At 37.9% G+C, this 25496-nt stretch overlaps 1 protein-coding gene across 1 annotated transcript in view; it reads right to left on the bottom strand.

Moving 5' to 3' along the window:
* The window catches only part of LOC135714374 (zwei Ig domain protein zig-8-like), a 319903-nt gene that overhangs the window by 164520 nt on the left and 129887 nt on the right, over positions 1–25496 (bottom strand). Inside the window, exon 3 of the mRNA XM_065237723.1 lies at positions 2016–2607. Within this exon, the coding sequence (XP_065093795.1) occupies positions 2016–2079 (64 nt within the window). The 5' untranslated portion in view covers positions 2080–2607. The remainder of the gene's footprint in view (positions 1–2015; positions 2608–25496) is intronic.

Here is a 25496-nt window from a genome sequence, read left to right as displayed (position 1 = left end):
GCACCAATTCTACCGACACCAGGGAGGCAAGCTCCTACACCTGGATTCTACCTATCGACTCATCAACTCATGAACCGTGGACCAACGGCTTTACTTCCTTTCCGAAGGAAGGCGTGATCAGAGATGTTATGCCTCATGTTATATCTCCGGAAATTTCAATAAATGTTCCCCAAAAGTTGTGTGGTCATTTTAAATATAACATATCAAGAGCCACATGTGAAAAGGGCATACAAGCTTTTTGTAATCAAACCTTTGTATGCTTTTTTCTAGCCAACCGAGGGTCGCCCACGCAAACCAACAACATCATCGGGAAGGGGAAAGCTTCCCCTACCCGCTAATGTTAATGGTTTGCGTTGATGTCATGATGTTTATGATAGTTTTCGTACAAAAAAAAACTGCTTCTCGGGAAGTCAAACTAGTTTTCTGGGAATCGGGAAATGATAATTCTGGTAAATTGCCCGGGCAGGAAACACTAGATGGTGTGATTTCAAGACTAAGGAAGTAAGAATTTGGCCAAATGTTTTCAGAAGATGAATTTATCTCATGAAAATTAATACTCAATGTCTCATGACATCTCATGAAAATTAATACTCGAATCTCAGAAACTACAAAGTGTTCGTGCATGAAATTGAAATGACATGTATGCTTCAGTGCAGCAAAAGAATGATTTTAATTCGGCACACAAAATCCTTTTAATTTCTAAGATCTGTGCCGCCAAACATTCTAAGTGTTAAGGCAAAACAAACAAAATATAGGCCATTTGTGGATTCCATCAACTTTCACCTTAAATCTCAAATCTTAACATAAATATCATGTTCTATTTTAGTTGAACTTACTTTACAATGACTGATTGTAAAACGTCAAAAAAATCTTCAATTTTTTACATTCTTATAAGTTTTTACGCCGGCGGCCAAGAAAATAGCAGGACTTACAAATCTTTAAAAAAAACATCATTATAACATGATTATCCCCCCGCCAAAACACGACTCCGCCCTTTTTTGACCAAATATTTTTATTATCCTTGAATAATAAAATGTAGGGTAGAGAGCTACTTCGGCCCAATCGCCCATTTTGGGCCTATCGAGCAGAAAACTTCAAATAAATCCATGATTTCAGAGTTAACAAGTCAATTATTCATTTGGCACGATACTTTAGTTAATAAGCTACGGAAGAAAGTCAATGAGAACGCGTGCCATGAAGGTTAGAACCCATTATTCCCAAAAACAAAAAAAAAGCGCTCCGACCGAATCAATTTTTATCTTCATCCGATAGGCCGAAGTGAATTCATTGACGTTTCAATGCGTTAGGCCGAGTTTAGAATCCGTAGGCCGAGTTTGGCATCAAGAAGCAGTGTTAGACTTTTTAAAATATCTCAACGATTGGTTTTTCTTTATCAAATCTTACGGTACGTACGGAAAGGTAAATACATTTGTAAGCCATCAGTAATAATAACATTCCGTTTGGTGCTAAACTACGCTAGATTAAGAAAGACTAAGTGCGGGTTGTGCTTAATAGGCCGGAAATGGGGTAGTTAACCCTATGTGACAAGTTAGAGTGGTTAAATTTTTTGGCCAGCCATAATTAATAAATACCCCACTGTGCGGCGTGTGGTAGCATTAATAATCATTGCACCCTTGTATCACCAAGATAAAAATAATATTGAAATCAAAATCGCAAATCTCACACGCCACGAGAAACCAATCAAGCAGAAGAGACGGAGCAATAAACGCCATGCAAAGTATATAAACATATATTCAAGTGTCAAGATGTAATTAGATTGAGAAAGTTGTTCCACGGCTCCCTGCAATAACTTCCGCTCGCAGACAGATAAAAGTGTTCATGCGATCCTTCGTTCAGACCTACTCACACATATACATACAGTTCCCTCATGATCCATTTAATCTCAACTCATACAACAACATTGTTATTCAATTTGAGGCCTCCTTCTTGCTAGCGATAACGGATATTATGCTAATACAATAACAACAGGTCTTCTATGGAATGATTCAACCTACCTTTAATCTTGCTGTGCAACAGTAGTAGGTAGACTCCAACATAAAACGTTAATTTATCCAACATTTTCACCAGCGTGTAATTACAATCTGCTCATTTATGGATACGAATGCTCTTTCTCTCCTGCGCTCCGTGGGGCAATGCCTTTGTAATTACTCAGCACCTCCCCCCGTTTAATGAGATGCCCGGTGCTGCACTGCACAATGCTGCTCACATGACTCGTCCACTGAATACCCTGAGGGATATGCCCCTGCACAAGTGCGGCGGGCGTGCTGTGAATCTTGATTCAGTCTGATTTTCCACCACTTTACCGACGACGGCGACGACGACGATGACGACGAGGATACAACGCGGAAATTTTCAATTATACTCTCACTGACGTGTCGTACCGAGTCACTGTTGCTGTTGATGATGCAATTCTTCACGCGGGATTCACAAATGTGCACTGGGATATGAGCGAGTTCAAGTTTTTTTTTTCTATTCTTTTCTTGATCCGACTATTTCACTGCTAGGTACACTTGTTCCGAGAGAAAAGCGTGTGTTCTAGTTTGTCGGTTTGTTAAACTAATTCGGTGCAATTCATCACTCGTATGGCTGAAAACGGAGAGGAAACAGCGTTTGTTAATTGGATTCTGAGGGGATAGTTGGAGCTGTTGTGCGACTAATTGTATTTTGAAACTGAGCTTAATTACGATGTTCGCTTCGGTGGCGCAATAGAGTGGCCCATTTATATGGGGGACATTTTTTTGTCATTTTTTTTAAACGGGCCAACCCCTAGAATTGTGTCATTACACAACAAAAAATAAATTTTGATATCACATCAAACCGAAGTGAAAAAAATGCATTTTTGGCGATTTTTGTAGCATCAAAATGGCACTCTTAACGAGTTCAGAACCACTTCTAACCATTTTAGGATGGTGCAATGGAATGTCCCCTAGATGTAGATAATGATTATAACGGGATTAGAATACGTTTAGGGTGTTTTTTGTGGTTCAACCGAAGTGAAAAAAAATGCATTTTTGGCGATTTTTGTAGCATCAAAATGGCACCCTTAACGAGTTCAGAACCACTTTCTAACCATTTTAGGATGGTGCAATGGAATGTTCCCTAGATGTAGATAATGATAATAATGGGATTAGAATACGTTTAGGGTGTTTTTTTGTGGTTCAACCGAAGTGAAAAAAATGCATTTTTGGCGATTTTTGTAGCATCAAAATGGCACCCTTAACGAGTTCAGAACCACTTCTAACCATTTTAGGATGGTGCAATGGAATGTCCCTTAGATGTAGATAATGATAATAACGGGATTAGAATACGTTTAGGGTGTTTTTTTGGGGTTCAACCGAAGTGAAAAAAATGCACTTTTGGCGATTTTTGTAGCATCAAAATGGCACCCTTAACGAGTTCAGAACCACTTCTAACCATTTTAGGATTGTGCAATGGAATGTCCCCTAGATGTAGAGAATGACAATAACGGGATCAGAATGCGTTTAGTATGCATTTTTGGGGTTCAACCGAAGTGAAAAAAAATGCATTTTTGGCGATTTTTGTAGCATCAAAATGGCACCCTTAACGAGTTCAGAACTACTTCTAACCATTTTAGGATGGTGCAATGGAATGTCCCCTAGATGTAGATAATGATAATAACGGGATTAGAATACGTTTAGGGTGTTTTTTTGGGGTTCAACCGAAGTGAAAAAAATGCACTTTTGGCGATTTTTGTAGCATCAAAATGGCACCCTTAACGAGTTCAGAACCACTTCTAACCATTTTAGGATGGTGCAATGGAATGTCCCCTAGATGTAGAGAATGAAAATAACGGGATCAGAATGCGTTTAGTATGCATTTTTGGGGTTCAACCGAAGTGAAAAAAAATGCATTTTTGGCGATTTTTGTAGCATCAAAATGGCACCCTTAACGAGTTCAGAACCACTTCTAACCATTTTAGGATGGTGCAATGGAATGTCCCCTAGATGTAGAGAATGACAATAACGGGATCAGAATGCGTTTAGTATGCATTTTTGGGGTTCAACCGAAGTGAAAAAATGCATTTTTGGCGATTTTTGTAGCATCAAAATGGCACCCTTAACGAGTTCAGAACTACTTCTAACCATTTTAGGATGGTGCAATGGAATGTCCCCTAGATGTAGATAATGATAATAACGGGATTAGAATACGTTTAGGGTGTTTTTTTGGGGTTCAACCGAAGTGAAAAAAATGCACTTTTGGCGATTTTTGTAGCATCAAAATGGCACCCTTAACGAGTTCAGAACCACTTCTAACCATTTTAGGATGGTGCAATGGAATGTCCCCTAGATGTAGAGAATGAAAATAACGGGATCAGAATGCGTTTAGTATGCATTTTTGGGGTTCAACCGAAGTGAAAAAAATGCATTTTTGGCGATTTTTGTAGCATCAAAATGGCACCCTTAACGAGTTCAGAACCACTTGTAACCATTTTAGGATGGTGCAATGGAATGTCCCCTAGATGTAGAGAATGACAATAACGGGATCAGAATGCGTTTAGTATGCATTTTTGGGGTTCAACCGAAGTGAAAAAATGCATTTTTGGCGATTTTTGTAGCATCAAAATGGCACCCTTAACGAGTTCAGAACCACTTCTAACCATTCCAGGATGGTGCAATGGAATGTCCCGTGGGTGCAGAGGATGACAATAACGGGATCAGAATGCGTTTAAAATGCATTTTTGGGGTTCAACCGAAGTGAAAAAAAATGCATTTTTAGCGATTTTTGTGGCATAAAAATGGCACCCTTAACGAGTTCAGAACCACTTCTAACCATTTTAGGATGGTGCAATGGAATGTTCCCTAGATGTAGATAATGATAATAACGGGATTAGAATACGTTTAGAATGCATTTTTGGGGTTCAACCGAAGTGAAAAAAATGCATTTTTGGTGATTTTTGTAGCATTAAAATGGCACCCTTAACGAGTTCAGAACCACTTGTAACCATTTTAGGATGGTGCAATGGAATGTCCCCTAGATGTAGAGAATGACAATAACGGGATCAGAATGCGTTTAGTATGCATTTTTGGGGTTCAACCGAAGTGAAAAAAATGCATTTTTGGCGATTTTTGTAGCATCAAAATGGCACCCTTAACGAGTTCAGAACCACTTGTAACCATTTTAGGATGGTGCAATGGAATGTCCCCTAGATGTAGATAATGATAATAACGGGATTAGAATACGTTTAGGATGTTTTTTTGGGGTTCAACCGAAGTGAAAAAAATGCATTTTTGGCGATTTTTGTAGCATCAAAATGGCACCCTTAACGAGTTCAGAACCACTTGTAACCATTTTAGGATGGTGCAATGGAATGTCCCCTAGATGTAGATAATGATAATAACGGGATTAGAATACGTTTAGGGTGTTTTTTTGGGGTTCAACCGAAGTGAAAAAAATGCATTTTTGGCGATTTTTGTAGCATCAAAATGGCACCCTTAACGAGTTCAGAACCACTTGTAACCATTTTAGGATGGTGCAATGGAATGTCCCCTAGATGTAGATAATGATAATAACGGGATCAGAATGCGTTTAGTATGCATTTTTGGGGTTCAACCGAAGTGAAAAAAATGCATTTTTGGCGATTTTTGTAGCATCAAAATGGCACCCTTAACGAGTTCAGAACCACTTCTAACCATTTTAGGATGGTGCAATGGAATGTCCCCTAGATGTAGATAATGATAATAACGGGATTAGAATACGTTTAGGATGTTTTTTTGGGGTTCAACCGAAGTGAAAAAAATGCATTTTTGGCGATTTTTGTAGCATCAAAATGGCACCCTTAACGAGTTCAGAACCACTTGTAACCATTTTAGGATGGTGCAATGGAATGTCCCCTAGATGTAGATAATGATAATAACGGGATTAGAATACGTTTAGGGTGTTTTTTTGGGGTTCAACCGAAGTGAAAAAAATGCATTTTTGGCGATTTTTGTAGCATCAAAATGGCACCCTTAACGAGTTCAGAACCACTTCTAACCATTTTAGGATGGTGCAATGGAATGTCCCCTAGATGTAGATAATGATAATAACGGGATCAGAATGCGTTTAGTATGCATTTTTGGGGTTCAACCGAAGTGAAAAAAATGCATTTTTGGCGATTTTTGTAGCATCAAAATGGCACCCTTAACGAGTTCAGAACCACTTGTAACCATTTTAGGATGGTGCAATGGAATGTCCCCTAGATGTAGATAATGATAATAACGGGATTAGAATACGTTTAGGATGTTTTTTTGGGGTTCAACCGAAGTGAAAAAAATGCATTTTTGGCGATTTTTGTAGCATCAAAATGGCACCCTTAACGAGTTCAGAACCACTTGTAACCATTTTAGGATGGTGCAATGGAATGTCCTCTAGATGTAGATAATGATAATAACGGGATTAGAATACGTTTAGGGTGTTTTTTTGGGGTTCAACCGAAGTGAAAAAAATGCATTTTTGGCGATTTTTGTAGCATCAAAATGGCACCCTTAACGAGTTCAGAACCACTTCTAACCATTTTAGGATGGTGCAATGGAATGTCCCCTAGATGTAGATAATGATAATAACGGGATCAGAATGCGTTTAGTATGCATTTTTGGGGTTCAACCGAAGTGAAAAAAATGCATTTTTGGCGATTTTTGTAGCATCAAAATGGCACCCTTAACGAGTTCAGAACCACTTGTAACCATTTTAGGATGGTGCAATGGAATGTCCCCTAGATGTAGATAATGATAATAACGGGATTAGAATACGTTTAGGATGTTTTTTTGGGGTTCAACCGAAGTGAAAAAAATGCATTTTTGGCGATTTTTGTAGCATCAAAATGGCACCCTTAACGAGTTCAGAACCACTTCTAACCATTTTAGGATGGTGCAATGGAATGTCCCCTAGATGTAGATAATGATAATAACGGGATTAGAATACGTTTAGGGTGTTTTTTTGGGGTTCAACCGAAGTGAAAAAAATGCATTTTTGGCGATTTTTGTAGCATCAAAATGGCACCCTTAACGAGTTCAGAACCACTTCTAACCATTTTAGGATGGTGCAATGGAATGTCCCCTAGATGTAGATAATGATAATAACGGGATCAGAATGCGTTTAGTATGCATTTTTGGGGTTCAACCGAAGTGAAAAAAATGCATTTTTGGCGATTTTTGTAGCATCAAAATGGCACCCTTAACGAGTTCAGAACCACTTGTAACCATTTTAGGATGGTGCAATGGAATGTCCCCTAGATGTAGATAATGATAATAACGGGATTAAATACGTTTAGGATGTTTTTTTGGGGTTCAACCGAAGTGAAAAAAATGCATTTTTGGCGATTTTTGTAGCATCAAAATGGCACCCTTAACGAGTTCAGAACCACTTCTAACCATTTTAGGATGGTGCAATGGAATGTCCCCTAGATGTAGATAATGATAATAACGGGATCAGAATGCGTTTAGTATGCATTTTTGGGGTTCAACCGAAGTGAAAAAAATGCATTTTTGGCGATTTTTGTAGCATCAAAATGGCACCCTTAACGAGTTCAGAACCACTTCTAACCATTTTAGGATGGTGCAATGGAATGTCCCCTAGATGTAGATAATGATAATAACGGGATTAGAATACGTTTAGGATGTTTTTTTGGGGTTCAACCGAAGTGAAAAAAATGCATTTTTGGCGATTTTTGTAGCATCAAAATGGCACCCTTAACGAGTTCAGAACCACTTGTAACCATTTTAGGATGGTGCAATGGAATGTCCCCTAGATGTAGATAATGATAATAACGGGATCAGAATGCGTTTAGTATGCATTTTTGGGGTTCAACCGAAGTGAAAAAAATGCATTTTTGGCGATTTTTGTAGCATCAAAATGGCACCCTTAACGAGTTCAGAACCACTTCTAACCATTTTAGGATGGTGCAATGGAATGTCCCCTAGATGTAGATAATGATAATAACGGGATTAGAATACGTTTAGGATGTTTTTTTGGGGTTCAACCGAAGTGAAAAAAATGCATTTTTGGCGATTTTTGTAGCATCAAAATGGCACCCTTAACGAGTTCAGAACCACTTGTAACCATTTTAGGATGGTGCAATGGAATGTCCCCTAGATGTAGATAATGATAATAACGGGATTAGAATACGTTTAGGGTGTTTTTTTGGGGTTCAACCGAAGTGAAAAAAATGCATTTTTGGCGATTTTTGTAGCATCAAAATGGCACCCTTAACGAGTTCAGAACCACTTGTAACCATTTTAGGATGGTGCAATGGAATGTCCCCTAGATGTAGATAATGATAATAACGGGATCAGAATGCGTTTAGTATGCATTTTTGGGGTTCAACCGAAGTGAAAAAAATGCATTTTTGGCGATTTTTGTAGCATCAAAATGGCACCCTTAACGAGTTCAGAACCACTTGTAACCATTTTAGGATGGTGCAATGGAATGTCTCCTAGATGTAGATAATGATAATAACGGGATTAGAATACGTTTAGGGTGTTTTTTTGTGGTTCAACCGAAGTGAAAAAAATGCATTTTTGGTGATTTTTGTAGCATCAAAATGGCACCCTTAACGAGTTCAGAACCACTTGTAACCATTTTAGGATGGTGCAATGGAATGTCTCCTAGATGTAGAGAATGACAATAACGGGATCAGAATGCGTTTAGTATGCATTTTTGGGGTTCAACCGAAGTGAAAAAAATGCATTTTTGGCGATTTTTGTAGCATCAAAATGGCACCCTTAACGAGTTCAGAACCACTTCTAACCATTTTAGGATGGTGCAATGGAATGTCCCCTAGATGTAGATAATGATAATAACGGGATTAGAATACGTTTAGGATGTTTTTTTGGGGTTCAACCGAAGTGAAAAAAATGCATTTTTGGCGATTTTTGTAGCATCAAAATGGCACCCTTAACGAGTTCAGAACCACTTGTAACCATTTTAGGATGGTGCAATGGAATGTCCCCTAGATGTAGATAATGATAATAACGGGATTAGAATACGTTTAGGGTGTTTTTTTGGGGTTCAACCGAAGTGAAAAAAATGCATTTTTGGCGATTTTTGTAGCATCAAAATGGCACCCTTAACGAGTTCAGAACCACTTGTAACCATTTTAGGATGGTGCAATGGAATGTCCCCTAGATGTAGATAATGATAATAACGGGATCAGAATGCGTTTAGTATGCATTTTTGGGGTTCAACCGAAGTGAAAAAAATGCATTTTTGGCGATTTTTGTAGCATCAAAATGGCACCCTTAACGAGTTCAGAACCACTTCTAACCATTTTAGGATGGTGCAATGGAATGTCCCCTAGATGTAGATAATGATTATAACGGGATTAGAATACGTTTAGGATGTTTTTTTGGGGTTCAACCGAAGTGAAAAAAATGCATTTTTGGCGATTTTTGTAGCATCAAAATGGCACCCTTAACGAGTTCAGAACCACTTGTAACCATTTTAGGATGGTGCAATGGAATGTCCCCTAGATGTAGATAATGATAATAACGGGATTAGAATACGTTTAGGGTGTTTTTTTGGGGTTCAACCGAAGTGAAAAAAATGCATTTTTGGCGATTTTTGTAGCATCAAAATGGCACCCTTAACGAGTTCAGAACCACTTGTAACCATTTTAGGATGGTGCAATGGAATGTCCCCTAGATGTAGATAATGATAATAACGGGATCAGAATGCGTTTAGTATGCATTTTTGGGGTTCAACCGAAGTGAAAAAAATGCATTTTTGGCGATTTTTGTAGCATCAAAATGGCACCCTTAACGAGTTCAGAACCACTTGTAACCATTTTAGGATGGTGCAATAGAATGTCCCCTAGATGTAGATAATGATAATAACGGGATCAGAATGCGTTTAGTATGCATTTTTGGGGTTCAACCGAAGTGAAAAAAATGCATTTTTGGCGATTTTTGTAGCATCAAAATGGCACCCTTAACGAGTTCAGAACCACTTCTAACCATTTTAGGATGGTGCAATGGAATGTCCCCTAGATGTAGATAATGATAATAACGGGATTAGAATACGTTTAGGGTGTTTTTTTGTGGTTCAACCGAAGTGAAAAAAATGCATTTTTGGTGATTTTTGTAGCATCAAAATGGCACCCTTAACGAGTTCAGAACCACTTGTAACCATTTTAGGATGGTGCAATGGAATGTCCCCTAGATGTAGATAATGATAATAACGGGATCAGAATGCGTTTAGTATGCATTTTTGGGGTTCAACCGGAGTGAAAAAAAATGCATTTTTGGCGATTTTTGTAGCATAAAAATGGCACCCTTAACGAGTTCAGAACCACTTGTAACCATTTTAGGATGGTGCAATGGAATGTTCCCTAGATGTATATAATGATAATAACGGGATTAGAATACGTTTAGGGTGTTTTTTTGTGGTTCAACCGAAGTGAAAAAAATGCATTTTTGGTGATTTTTGTAGCATCAAAATGGCACCCTTAACGAATTCAGAACCACTTCTAACCATTTTAGGATGGTGCAATGGAATGTCCCCTAGATGTAGATAATGATAATAACGGGATTAGAATACGTTTAGGATGTTTTTTTGGGGTTCAACCGAAGTGAAAAAAATGCATTTTTGGTGATTTTTGTAGCATCAAAATGGCACCCTTAACGAGTTCAGAACCACTTGTAACCATTTTAGGATGGTGCAATGGAATGTCCCCTAGATGTAGATAATGATAATAACGGGATTAGAATACGTTTAGGGTGTTTTTTTGGGGTTCAACCGAAGTGAAAAAAAATGCATTTTTGGCGATTTTTGTAGCATCAAAATGGCACCCTTAACGAGTTCAGAACCACTTGTAACCATTTTAGGATGGTGCAATGGAATGTCCCCTAGATGTAGATAATGATAATAACGGGATTAGAATACGTTTAGGGTGTTTTTTTGGGGTTCAACCGAAGTGAAAAAAATGCATTTTTGGCGATTTTTGTAGCATCAAAATGGCACCCTTAACAAGTTCAGAACCACTTGTAACCATTTTAGGATGGTGCAATGGAATGTCCCCTAGATATAGAGAATGACAATAACGGGATCAGAATGCGTTTAGTATGCATTTTTGGGGTTCAACCGAAGTGAAAAAAAATGCATTTTTGGCGATTTTTGTAGCATCAAAATGGCACCCTTAACGAGTTCAGAACCACTTCTAACCATTTTAGGATGGTGCAATGGAATGTCCCCTAGATGTAGATAATGACAATAACGGGATCAGAATGCGTTTAGAATGCATTTTTGGGGTTCAACCGAAGTGAAAAAAAATGCATTTTTGGCGATTTTTGTAGCATCAAAATGGCACCCTTAACGAGTTCAGAACCACTTGTAACCATTTTAGGATGGTGCAATGGAATGTCCCCTAGATGTAGATAATGATAATAACGGGATCAGAATGCGTTTAGTATGCATTTTTGGGGTTCAACCAAAGTGAAAAAAATGCATTTTTGGCGATTTTTGTAGCATCAAAATGGCACCCTTAACGAGTTCAGAACCACTTGTAACCATTTTAGGATGGTGCAATGGAATGTCCCCTAGATGTAGAGAATGACAATAACGGGATCAGAATGCGTTTAGTATGCATTTTTGGGGTTCAACCGAAGTGAAAAAAAATGCATTTTTGGCGATTTTTGTAGCATCAAAATGGCACCCTTAACGAGTTCAGAACCACTTCTAACCATTTTAGGATGGTGCAATGGAATGTCCCCTAGATATAGAGAATGACAATAACGGGATCAGAATGCGTTTAGTATGCATTTTTGGGGTTCAACCGAAGTGAAAAAAATGCATTTTTGGTGATTTTTGTAGCATCAAAATGGCACCCTTAACGAGTTCAGAACCACTTCTAACCATTTTAGGATGGTGCAATGGAATGTCCCCTAGATGTAGATAATGACAATAACGGGATCAGAATGCGTTTAGAATGCATTTTTGGGGTTCAACCGAAGTGAAAAAAAATGCATTTTTGGCGATTTTTGTAGCATCAAAATGGCACCCTTAACGAGTTCAGAACCACTTGTAACCATTTTAGGATGGTGCAATGGAATGTCCCCTAGATGTAGATAATGATAATAACGGGATTAGAATACGTTTAGGGTGTTTTTTTGGGGTTCAACCGAAGTGAAAAAAATGCATTTTTGGCGATTTTTGTAGCATCAAAATGGCACCCTTAACGAGTTCAAAACCACTTGTAACCATTTTAGGATGGTGCAATGGAATGTCCCCTAGATGTAGATAATGATAATAACGGGATCAGAATGCGTTTAGTATGCATTTTTGGGGTTCAACCAAAGTGAAAAAAAATGCATTTTTGGCGATTTTTGTAGCATCAAAATGGCACCCTTAACGAGTTCAGAACCACTTGTAACCATTTTAGGATGGTACAATGGAATGTCCCCTAGATGTAGAGAATGACAATAACGGGATCAGAATGCGTTTAGTATGCATTTTTGGGGTTCAACCGAAGTGAAAAAAAATGCATTTTTGGCGATTTTTGTAGCATCAAAATGGCACCCTTAACGAGTTCAGAACCACTTGTAACCATTTTAGGATGGTGCAATGGAATGTCCCCTAGATGTAGATAATGATAATAACGGGATTAGAATACGTTTAGGGTGTTTTTTTGGGGTTCAACCGGAGTGAAAAAAATGCATTTTTGGCGATTTTTGTAGCATCAAAATGGCACCCTTAACGAGTTCAAAACCACTTGTAACCATTTTAGGATGGTGCAATGGAATGTCCCCTAGATGTAGATAATGATAATAACGGGATCAGAATGCGTTTAGTATGCATTTTTGGGGTTCAACCGAAGTGAAAAAAATGCATTTTTGGCGATTTTTGTAGCATCAAAATGGCACCCTTAACGAGTTCAGAACCACTTGTAACCATTTTAGGATGGTGCAATGGAATGTCCCCTAGATGTAGATAATGATAATAACGGGATTAGAATACGTTTAGGGTGTTTTTTTGGGGTTCAACCGAAGTGAAAAAAATGCATTTTTGGCGATTTTTGTAGCATCAAAATGGCACCCTTAACGAGTTCAGAACCACTTGTAACCATTTTAGGATGGTGCAATGGAATGTCCCCTAGATGTAGATAATGATAATAACGAGATTAGAATACGTTTAGGGTGTTTTTTTGTGGTTCAACCGAAGTGAAAAAAATGCATTTTTGGCGATTTTTGTAGCATCAAAATGGCACCCTTAACGAGTTCAGAACCACTTCTAACCATTTTAGGATGGTGCGATGGAATGTCCCCTAAATGTAGATAATGATAATAACGGGATTAAAATACGTTTAGGGTGTTTTTTTGTGGTTCAACCGAAGTGAAAAAAATGCATTTTTGACGATTTTTGTAGCATCAAAATGGCACCCTTAACGAGTTCAGAACCACTTCTAACCATTCTAGGATGGTGCAATGGAATGTCCCCTAGATGTAGATAATGATAATAACGGGATTAGAATACGTTTAGGGTGTTTTTTTGGGGTTCAACCGAAGGGAAAAAAAATGCATTTTCGGCGATTTTTGTAGCATCAAAATGGCACCCTTAACGAGTTCAGAAACACTTGTAACCATTTTAGGATGGTGCAATGGAATGTCCCCTAGATGTAGAGAATGACAATAACGGGATCAGAATACGTTTAGTATGCATTTTTGGGGTTCAACCGAAGTGAAAAAAATGCATTTTTGGCGATTTTTGTAGCATCAAAATGGCACCCTTAACGAGTTCAGAACCACTTCTAACCATTTTAGGATGGTGCAATGGAATGTCCCCTAGATGTAGATAATGATAATAACGGGATTAGAATACGTTTAGGGTGTTTTTTTGGGGTTCAGCCGAAGGGAAAAAAAATGCATTTTTGGCGATTTTTGTAGCATCAAAATGGCACCCTTAACGAGTTCAGAACCACTTGTAACCATTTTAGGATGGTGCAATGGAATGTCCCCTAGATGTAGAGAATGACAATAACGGGATCAGAATGCGTTTAGTATGCATTTTTGGGGTTCAACCGAAGTGAAAAAAATGCATTTTTGGCGATTTTTGTAGCATCAAAATGGCACCCTTAACAAGTTCAGAACCACTTCTAACCATTTTAGAATGGTGCAATGGAATGTCCCCTAGATGTAGATAATGATAATAACGGGATTAGAATACGTTTAGGGTGTTTTTTTGGGGTTCAACCGAAGTGAAAAAAAAATGCATTTTTGGCGATTTTTGTAGCATTAAAATGGCACCCTTAACGAGTTCAGAACCACTTCTAACCATTTTAGGATGGTGCAATGGAATGTCCCCTAGATGTAGATAATGATAATAACGAGATTAGAATACGTTTAGGGTGTTTTTTTGTGGTTCAACCGAAGTGAAAAAAATGCATTTTTGGCGATTTTTGTAGCATCAAAATGGCACCCTTAACGAGTTCAGAACCACTTCTAACCATTTTAGGATGGTGCGATGGAATGTCCCCTAAATGTAGATAATGATAATAACGGGATTAAAATACGTTTAGGGTGTTTTTTTGTGGTTCAACCGAAGTGAAAAAAATGCATTTTTGACGATTTTTGTAGCATCAAAATGGCACCCTTAACGAGTTCAGAACCACTTCTAACCATTCTAGGATGGTGCAATGGAATGTCCCCTAGATGTAGATAATGATAATAACGGGATTAGAATACGTTTAGGGTGTTTTTTTGGGGTTCAACCGAAGGGAAAAAAAATGCATTTTTGGCGATTTTTGTAGCATCAAAATGGCACCCTTAACGAGTTCAGAAACACTTGTAACCATTTTAGGATGGTGCAATGGAATGTCCCCTAGATGTCGAGAATGACAATAACGGGATCAGAATACGTTTAGTATGCATTTTTGGGGTTCAACCGAAGTGAAAAAAATGCATTTTTGGCGATTTTTGTAGCATCAAAATGGCACCCTTAACGAGTTCAGAACCACTTCTAACCATTTTAGGATGGTGCAATGGAATGTCCCCTAGATGTAGATAATGATAATAACGGGATTAGAATACGTTTAGGGTGTTTTTTTGGGGTTCAACCGAAGTGAAAAAAAATGCATTTTTGGCGATTTTTGTAGCATCAAAATGGCACCCTTAACAAGTTCAGAACCACTTCTAACCATTTTAGAATGGTGCAATGGAATGTCCCCTAGATGTAGATAATGATAATAACGGGATTAGAATACGTTTAGGGTGTTTTTTTGGGGTTCAACCGAAGTGAAAAAAAAATGCATTTTTGGCGATTTTTGTAGCATTAAAATGGCACCCTTAACGAGTTCAGAACCACTTCTAACCATTTTAGGATGGTGCAATGGAATGTCCCCTAGATGTAGATAATGATAATAACGGGATTAGAATACGTTTAGGGTGTTTTTTTGTGGTTCAACCGAAGTGAAAAAAATGCATTTTTGGCGATTTTTGTAGCATCAAAATGGCACCCTTAACGAGTTCAGAACCACTTCTAACCATTTTAGGATGGTGCGATGGAATGTCCCCTAAATGTAGATAATGATAATAACGGGATTAAAATACGTTTAGGGTGTTTTTTTGTGGTTCAACCGAAGTGAAAAAAATGCATTTTTGACGATTTTTGTAGCATCAAAATGGCACCCTTAACGAGTTCAGAACCACTTCTAACCATTCTAGGATGGTGCAATGGAATGTCCCCTAGATGTAGATAATGATAATAACGGGATTAGAATACGTTTAGGGTGTTTTTTTGGGGTTCAACCGAAGGGAAAAAAAATGCATTTTTGGCGATTTTTGTAGCATCAAAATGGCACCCTTAACGAGTTCAGAAACACTTGTAACCATTTTAGGATGGTGCAATGGAATGTCCCCTAGATGTAGAGAATGACAATAACGGGATCAGAATACGTTTAGTATGCATTTTTGGGGTTCAACCGAAGTGAAAAAAATGCATTTTTGGCGATTTTTGTAGCATCAAAATGGCACCCTTAACGAGTTCAGAACCACTTCTAACCATTTTAGGATGGTGCAATGGAATGTCCCCTAGATGTAGATAATGATAATAACGGGATTAGAATACGTTTAGGGTGTTTTTTTGGGGTTCAACCGAAGGGAAAAAAAATGCATTTTTGGCGATTTTTGTAGCATCAAAATGGCACCCTTAACGAGTTCAGAACCACTTGTAACCATTTTAGGATGGTGCAATGGAATGTCCCCTAGATGTAGAGAATGACAATAACGGGATCAGAATGCGTTTAGTATGCATTTTTGGGGTTCAACCGAAGTGAAAAAAATGCATTTTTGGCGATTTTTGTAGCATCAAAATGGCACCCTTAACAAGTTCAGAACCACTTCTAACCATTTTAGAATGGTGCAATGGAATGTCCCCTAGATGTAGATAATGATAATAACGGGATTAGAATACGTTTAGGGTGTTTTTTTGGGGTTCAACCGAAGTGAAAAAAAAATGCATTTTTGGCGATTTTTGTAGCATTAAAATGGCACCCTTAACGAGTTCAGAACCACTTCTAACCATTTTAGGATGGTGCAATGGAATGTCCCCTAGATGTAGATAATGATAATAACGAGATTAGAATACGTTTAGGGTGTTTTTTTGTGGTTCAACCGAAGTGAAAAAAATGCATTTTTGGCGATTTTTGTAGCATCAAAATGGCACCCTTAACGAGTTCAGAACCACTTCTAACCATTTTAGGATGGTGCGATGGAATGTCCCCTAAATGTAGATAATGATAATAACGGGATTAAAATACGTTTAGGGTGTTTTTTTGTGGTTCAACCGAAGTGAAAAAAATGCATTTTTGACGATTTTTGTAGCATCAAAATGGCACCCTTAACGAGTTCAGAACCACTTGTAACCATTCTAGGATGGTGCAATGGAATGTCCCCTAGATGTAGATAATGATAATAACGGGATTAGAATACGTTTAGGGTGTTTTTTTGGGGTTCAACCGAAGGGAAAAAAAATGCATTTTTGGCGATTTTTGTAGCATCAAAATGGCACCCTTAACGAGTTCAGAAACACTTGTAACCATTTTAGGATGGTGCAATGGAATGTCCCCTAGATGTAGAGAATGACAATAACGGGATCAGAATACGTTTAGTATGCATTTTTGGGGTTCAACCGAAGTGAAAAAAATGCATTTTTGGCGATTTTTGTAGCATCAAAATGGCACCCTTAACGAGTTCAGAACCACTTCTAACCATTTTAGGATGGTGCAATGGAATGTCCCCTAGATGTAGATAATGATAATAACGGGATTAGAATACGTTTAGGGTGTTGTTTTGGGGTTCAACCGAAGTGAAAAAAAATGCATTTTTGGCGATTTTTGTAGCATCAAAATGGCACCCTTAACAAGTTCAGAACCACTTCTAACCATTTTAGAATGGTGCAATGGAATGTCCCCTAGATGTAGATAATGATAATAACGGGATTAGAATACGTTTAGGGTGTTTTTTTGGGGTTCAACCGAAGTGAAAAAAAAATGCATTTTTGGCGATTTTTGTAGCATTAAAATGGCACCCTTAACGAGTTCAGAACCACTTCTAACCATTTTAGGATGGTGCAATGGAATGTCCCCTAGATGTAGATAATGATAATAACGAGATTAGAATACGTTTAGGGTGTTTTTTTGGGGTTCAACCGAAGTGAAAAAAATGCATTTTTGGCGATTTTTGTAGCATCAAAATGGCACCCTTAACAAGTTCAGAACCACTTGTAACCATTTTAGGATGGTGCAATGGAATGTCCCCTAGATATAGAGAATGACAATAACGGGATCAGAATGCGTTTAGTATGCATTTTTGGGGTTCAACCGAAGTGAAAAAAATGCATTTTTGGCGATTTTTGTAGCATCAAAATGGCACTCTTAACGAGTTCAGAACCACTTCTAACCATTTTAGGATGGTGCAATGGAATGTCCCCTAGATGAAGATAATGATAATAACGGGATTAGAATACGTTTAGGGTGTTTTTTGGGTTTCAACCGAAGTGAAAAAAAAATGCATTTTTGGCGATTTTTGTAGCATCAAAATGGCACCCTTAACGAGTTCAGAACCACTTCTAACAATTTTAGGATGGTGCAATGGAATGTCCCCTAGATGTAGATAATGATAATAACGGGATTAGAATACGTTTAGGGTGTTTTTTGGGTTTCAACCGAAGTGAAAAAAAATGCATTTTTGGCGATTTTTGTAGCATCAAAATGGCACCCTTAACGAGTTCAGAACCACTTCTAACCATTTTAGGATGGTGCAATGGAATGTCCCCTAGATATAGAGAATGACAATAACGGGATCAGAATGCGTTTAGTATGCATTTTTGGGGTTCAACCGAAGTGAAAAAAATGCATTTTTGGCGATTTTTGTAGCATCAAAATGGCACTCTTAACGAGTTCAGAACCACTTCTAACCATTTTAGGATGGTGCAATGGAATGTCCCCTAGATGAAGATAATGATAATAACGGGATTAGAATACGTTTAGGGTGTTTTTTGGGTTTCAACCGAAGTGAAAAAAAAATGCATTTTTGGCGATTTTTGTAGCATCAAAATGGCACCCTTAACGAGTTCAGAACCACTTCTAACCATTTTAGGATGGTGCAATGGAATGTCCCCTAGATGTAGATAATGATAATAACGGGATTAGAATACGTTTAGGGTGTTTTTTTGGGGTTCAACCGAAGTGAAAAAAAATGCATTTTTGGCGATTTTTGTAGCATCAAAATGGATGGTGCAATGGAATGTCCCCTAGATATAGAGAATGACAATAACGGGATCAGAATGCGTTTAGTATGCATTTTTGGGGTTCAACCGAAGTGAAAAAAATGCATTTTTGGCGATTTTTGTAGCATCAAAATGGCACCCTTAACGAGTTCAGAACCACTTCTAACCATTTTAGGATGGTGCAATGGAATGTCCCCTAGATGTAGATAATGATAATAACGGGATTAGAATACGTTTAGGATGTTTTTTGGGGTTCAACCGAAGTGAAAAAAATGCATTTTTGGCGATTTTTGTAGCATCAAAATGGCACCCTTAACAAGTTCAGAACCACTTGTAACCATTTTAGGATGGTGCAATGGAATGTCCCCTAGATATAGAGAATGACAATAACGGGATCAGAATGCGTTTAGTATGCATTTTTGGGGTTCAACCGAAGTGAAAAAAAATGCATTTTTGGCGATTTTTGTAGCATCAAAATGGCACCCTTAACGAGTTCAGAACCATTTCTAACCATTTTAGGATGGTGCAATGGAATGTCCCCTAGATGTAGATAATGATAATAACGGGATTAGAATACGTTTAGGGTGTTTTTTGGGTTTCAACCGAAGTGAAAAAAAATGCATTTTTGGCGATTTTTGTAGCATCAAAATGGCACCCTTAACGAGTTCAGAACCACTTCTAACAATTTTAGGATGGTGCAATGGAATGTCCCCTAGATGTAGATAATGATAATAACGGGATTAGAATACGTTTAGGGTGTTTTTTGGGTTTCAACCGAAGTGAAAAAAAATGCATTTTTGGCGATTTTTGTAGCATCAAAATGGCACCCTTAACGAGTTCAGAACCACTTCTAACCATTTTAGGATGGTGCAATGGAATGTCCCCTAGATATAGAGAATGACAATAACGGGATCAGAATGCGTTTAGTATGCATTTTTGGGGTTCAACCGAAGTGAAAAAAATGCATTTTTGGCGATTTTTGTAGCATCAAAATGGCACTCTTAACGAGTTCAGAACCACTTCTAACCATTTTAGGATGGTGCAATGGAATGTTCCCTAGATGAAGATAATGATAATAACGGGATTAGAATACGTTTAGGGTGTTTTTTGGGTTTCAACCGAAGTGAAAAAAAAATGCATTTTTGGCGATTTTTGTAGCATCAAAATGGCACCCTTAACGAGTTCAGAACCACTTCTAACAATTTTAGGATGGTGCAATGGAATGTCCCCTAGATGTAGATAATGATAATAACGGGATTAGAATACGTTTAGGGTGTTTTTTGGGTTTCAACCGAAGTGAAAAAAAATGCATTTTTGGCGATTTTTGTAGCATCAAAATGGCACCCTTAACGAGTTCAGAACCACTTCTAACCATTTTAGGATGGTGCAATGGAATGTCCCCTAGATATAGAGAATGACAATAACGGGATCAGAATGCGTTTAGTATGCATTTTTGGGGTTCAACCGAAGTGAAAAAAATGCATTTTTGGCGATTTTTGTAGCATCAAAATGGCACTCTTAACGAGTTCAGAACCACTTCTAACCATTTTAGGATGGTGCAATGGAATGTCCCCTAGATGAAGATAATGATAATAACGGGATTAGAATACGTTTAGGGTGTTTTTTGGGTTTCAACCGAAGTGAAAAAAAATGCATTTTTGGCGATTTTTGTAGCATCAAAATGGCACCCTTAACGAGTTCAGAACCACTTCTAACCATTTTAGGATGGTGCAATGGAATGTCCCCTAGATGTAGATAATGATAATAACGGGATTAGAATACGTTTAGGGTGTTTTTTTGGGGTTCAACCGAAGTGAAAAAAAATGCATTTTTGGCGATTTTTGTAGCATCAAAATGGCACCCTTAACAAGTTCAGAACCACTTGTAACCATTTTAGGATGGTGCAATGGAATGTCCCCTAGATATAGAGAATGACAATAACGGGATCAGAATGCGTTTAGTATGCATTTTTGGGGTTCAACCGAAGTGAAAAAAATGCATTTTTGGCGATTTTTGTAGCATCAAAATGGCACTCTTAACGAGTTCAGAACCACTTCTAACCATTTTAGGATGGTGCAATGGAATGTCCCCTAGATGTAGATAATGATAATAACGGGATTAGAATACGTTTAGGATGTTTTTTGGGGTTCAACCGAAGTGAAAAAAATGCATTTTTGGCGATTTTTGTAGCATCAAAATGGCACCCTTAACAAGTTCAGAACCACTTGTAACCATTTTAGGATGGTGCAATGGAATGTCCCCTAGATATAGAGAATGACAATAACGGGATCAGAATGCGTTTAGTATGCATTTTTGGGGTTCAACCGAAGTGAAAAAAAATGCATTTTTGGCGATTTTTGTAGCATCAAAATGGCACCCTTAACGAGTTCAGAACCATTTCTAACCATTTTAGGATGGTGCAATGGAATGTCCCCTAGATGTAGATAATGATAATAACGGGATTAGAATACGTTTAGGATGTTTTTTTGGGGTTCAACCGAAGTGAAAAAAATGCATTTTTGGCGATTTTTGTAGCATCAAAATGGCACCCTTAACGAGTTCAGAACCACTTCTAACCATTTTAGGATGGTGCAATGGAATGTCCCCTAGATGTAGATAATGATAATAACGGGATTAGAATACGTTTAGGGTGTTTTTTGGGGTTCAACCGAAGTGAAAAAATGCATTTTTGGCGATTTTTGTAGCATTAAAATGGCACCCTTAACGAGTTCAGAACCACTTCTAACCATTTTAGGATGGTGCAATGGAATGTCCCCTAGATGTAGAGAATGACAATAACGGGATCAGAATGCGTTTAGTATGCATTTTTGGGGTTCAACCGAAGTGAAAAAAATGCATTTTTGGCGATTTTTGTAGCATTAAAATGGCACCCTTAACGAGTTCAGAACCACTTCTCACCATTTTAGGATGGTGCAGTGGAATGTCTCCTAGATGTAGATAATGATAATAACGGGATTAGAATACGTTAAGGGTGTTTTTTTGGGGTTCAACCGAAGTGAAAAAAATGCACTTTTGGCGATTTTTGTAGCATCAAAATGGCACCCTTAACGAGTTCAGAACCACTTCTAACCATTTTAGGATGGTGCAATGGAATGTCTCCTAGATGTAGAGAATGACAATAACGGGATCAGAATGCGTTTAGTATGCATTTTTGGGGTTCAACCGAAGTGAAAAAAAATGCATTTTTGGCGATTTTTGTAGCATCAAAATGGCACCCTTAACGAGTTCAGAACCACTTCTAACCATTTTAGGATGGTGCAATGGAATGTCCCCTAGATGTAGATAATGATAATAACGGGATTAGAATACGTTTAGGGTGTTTTTTTGGGGTTCAACCGAAGTGAAAAAAATGCATTTTTGGCGATTTTTGTAGCATCAAAATGGCACCCTTAACGAGTTCAAAACCACTTCTAACCATTTTAGGATGGTGCAATGGAATGTCCCCTAGATGTAGATAATGATAATAACGGGATTAGAATACGTTTAGGGTGTTTTTTTGGGGTTCAACCGAAGTGAAAAAAATGCATTTTTGGCGATTTTTGTAGCATCAAAATGGCACCCTTAACGAGTTCAGAACCACTTCTAACCATTTTAGGATGGTGCAATGGAATGTTTCCTAGATGTAGATAATGATAATAACTGGATTAGAATACGTTTAGGGTGTTTTTTTGGGGTTCAACCGAAGTGAAAAAAATGCATTTTTGGCGATTTTTGTAGCATCAAAATGGCACCCTTAACGAGTTCAGAACCACTTCTAACCATTTTAGGATGGTGCAATGGAATGTCCCCTAGATGTAGATAATGATAATAACGGGATTAGAATACGTTTAGGGTGTTTTTTTGGGGTTCAACCGAAGTGAAAAAATGCATTTTTGGCGATTTTTGTAGCATCAAAATGGCACCCTTAACGAGTTCAGAACCACTTCTAACCATTTTAGGATGGTGCAATGGAATGTCCCCTAGATGTAGAGAATGACAATAACGGGATCAGAATGCGTTTAGTATGCATTTTTGGGGTTCAACCGAAGTGAAAAAAATGCATTTTTGGCGATTTTTGTAGCATTAAAATGGCACCCTTAACGAGTTCAGAACCACTTCTAACCATTTTAGGATGGTGCAATGGAATGTCCCCTAGATGTAGATAATGATAATAACGGGATTAGAATACGTTTAGGGTGTTTTTTTGGGGTTCAACCGAAGTGAAAAAATGCATTTTTGGCGATTTTTGTAGCATTAAAATGGCACCCTTAACGAGTTCAGAACCACTTCTAACCATTTTAGGATGGTGCAATGGAATGTCCCCTAGATGTAGAGAATGACAATAACGGGATCAGAATGCGTTTAGTATGCATTTTTGGGGTTCAACCGAAGTGAAAAAAATGCATTTTTGGCGATTTTTGTAGCATTAAAATGGCACCCTTAACGAGTTCAGAACCACTTCTCACCATTTTAGGATGGTGCAGTGGAATGTCTCCTAGATGTAGATAATGATAATAACGGGATTAGAATACGTTAAGGGTGTTTTTTTGGGGTTCAACCGAAGTGAAAAAAATGCACTTTTGGCGATTTTTGTAGCATCAAAATGGCACCCTTAACGAGTTCAGAACCACTTCTAACCATTTTAGGATGGTGCAATGGAATGTCTCCTAGATGTAGAGAATGACAATAACGGGATCAGAATGCGTTTAGTATGCATTTTTGGGGTTCAACCGAAGTGAAAAAAAATGCATTTTTGGCGATTTTTGTAGCATCAAAATGGCACCCTTAACGAGTTCAGAACCACTTCTAACCATTTTAGGATGGTGCAATGGAATGTCCCCTAGATGTAGATAATGATAATAACGGGATTAGAATACGTTTAGGGTGTTTTTTTGGGGTTCAACCGAAGTGAAAAAAATGCATTTTTGGCGATTTTTGTAGCATCAAAATGGCACCCTTAACGAGTTCAAAACCACTTCTAACCATTTTAGGATGGTGCAATGGAATGTCCCCTAGATGTAGATAATGATAATAACGGGATTAGAATACGTTTAGGGTGTTTTTTTGGGGTTCAACCGAAGTGAAAAAAATGCATTTTTGGCGATTTTTGTAGCATCAAAATGGCACCCTTAACGAGTTCAGAACCACTTCTAACCATTTTAGGATGGTGCAATGGAATGTTTCCTAGATGTAGATAATGATAATAACTGGATTAGAATACGTTTAGGGTGTTTTTTTGGGGTTCAACCGAAGTGAAAAAAATGCATTTTTGGCGATTTTTGTAGCATCAAAATGGCACCCTTAACGAGTTCAGAACCACTTCTAACCATTTTAGGATGGTGCAATGGAATGTCCCCTAGATGTAGATAATGATAATAACGGGATTAGAATACGTTTAGGGTGTTTTTTTGGGGTTCAACCGAAGTGAAAAAATGCATTTTTGGCGATTTTTGTAGCATCAAAATGGCACCCTTAACGAGTTCAGAACCACTTCTAACCATTTTAGGATGGTGCAATGGAATGTCCCTTAGATGTAGATAATGATAATAACGGGATTAGAATACGTTTAGGGTGTTTTTTTGTGGTTCAACCGAAGTGAAAAAAATGCACTTTTGGCGATTTTTGTAGCATCAAAATGGCACCCTTAACGAGTTCAGAACCACTTCTAACCATTCCAGGATGGTGCATTGTCTTGTCCCGTGGGTGCAGAGAATGACAATAACGGGATCAGAATGCGTTTAGGGTGTTTTTTTGTGGTTCAACCGAAGTGAAAAAAATGCATTTTTGGCGATTTTTGTAGCATCAAAATGGCACCCTTAACGAGTTCAGAACCACTTCTAACCATTTTAGGATGGTGCGATGGAATGTCCCCTAAATGTAGATAATGATAATAACGGGATTAGAATACGTTTAGGGTGTTTTTTTGTGGTTCAACCGAAGTGAAAAAAATGCATTTTTGACGATTTTTGTAGCATCAAAATGGCACCCTTAACGAGTTCAGAACCACTTCTAACCATTCTAGGATGGTGCAATGGAATGTCCCATAGATGTAGATAATGATAATAACGGGATTAGAATACGTTTAGGGTGTTTTTTTGTGGTTCAACCGAAGTGAAAAAATGCATTTTTGGCGATTTTTGTAGCATCAAATTGGCACCCTTAACGAGTTCAGAACCACTTCTAACCATTTTAGGATGGTGCAATGAAATGTTCTCTAGATGTAGATAATGACAATAACGGGATCAGAATGCGTTTAGTATGAATTTTTGAGGTTCAACCGAAGTGAAAAAAAAAAATGCATTTTTGGCGATTTTTGTAGCATCAAAATGGCACCCTTAACGAGTTCAGAACCACTTCTAACCATTTTAGGATGGTGAAATGGAATGTCTCCTAGATGTAGATAATGATAATAACGGGATTAGAATACGTTTAGGGTGTTTTTTGGGGTTCAACCGAAGTGAAAAAATGCATTTTTGGCGATTTTTGTAGCATCAAAATGGCACCCTTAACGAGTTCAGAACCACTTCTAACCATTTAAGGTTGGTGCAATGGAATGTCCCCTAGATGTTGATAATGATAATAACGGGATTAGAATACGTTTAGGGTGTTTTTTTGTGGTTCAACCGAAGTGAAAAAAATGCATTTTTGGCGATTTTTGTAGCATCAAAATGGCACCCTTAACGAGTTCAGAACCACTTCTAACCATTTTAGGATGGTGCAATGGAATGTCCTCTAAATGTAGATAATGATAATAACGGGAT

The sequence above is a fragment of the Ochlerotatus camptorhynchus genome, unplaced genomic scaffold, assembly GCF_037179485.1.
Source record: "Ochlerotatus camptorhynchus isolate MF236.1 unplaced genomic scaffold, CSIRO-AGI_Acam_v1.1 ptg000639l, whole genome shotgun sequence".
Classification (NCBI taxonomy): domain Eukaryota; kingdom Metazoa; phylum Arthropoda; class Insecta; order Diptera; family Culicidae; genus Ochlerotatus; species Ochlerotatus camptorhynchus.
Note: the sequence above shows the minus strand (reverse complement) of the source record. Positions and strands in the feature narration are given on the sequence as shown.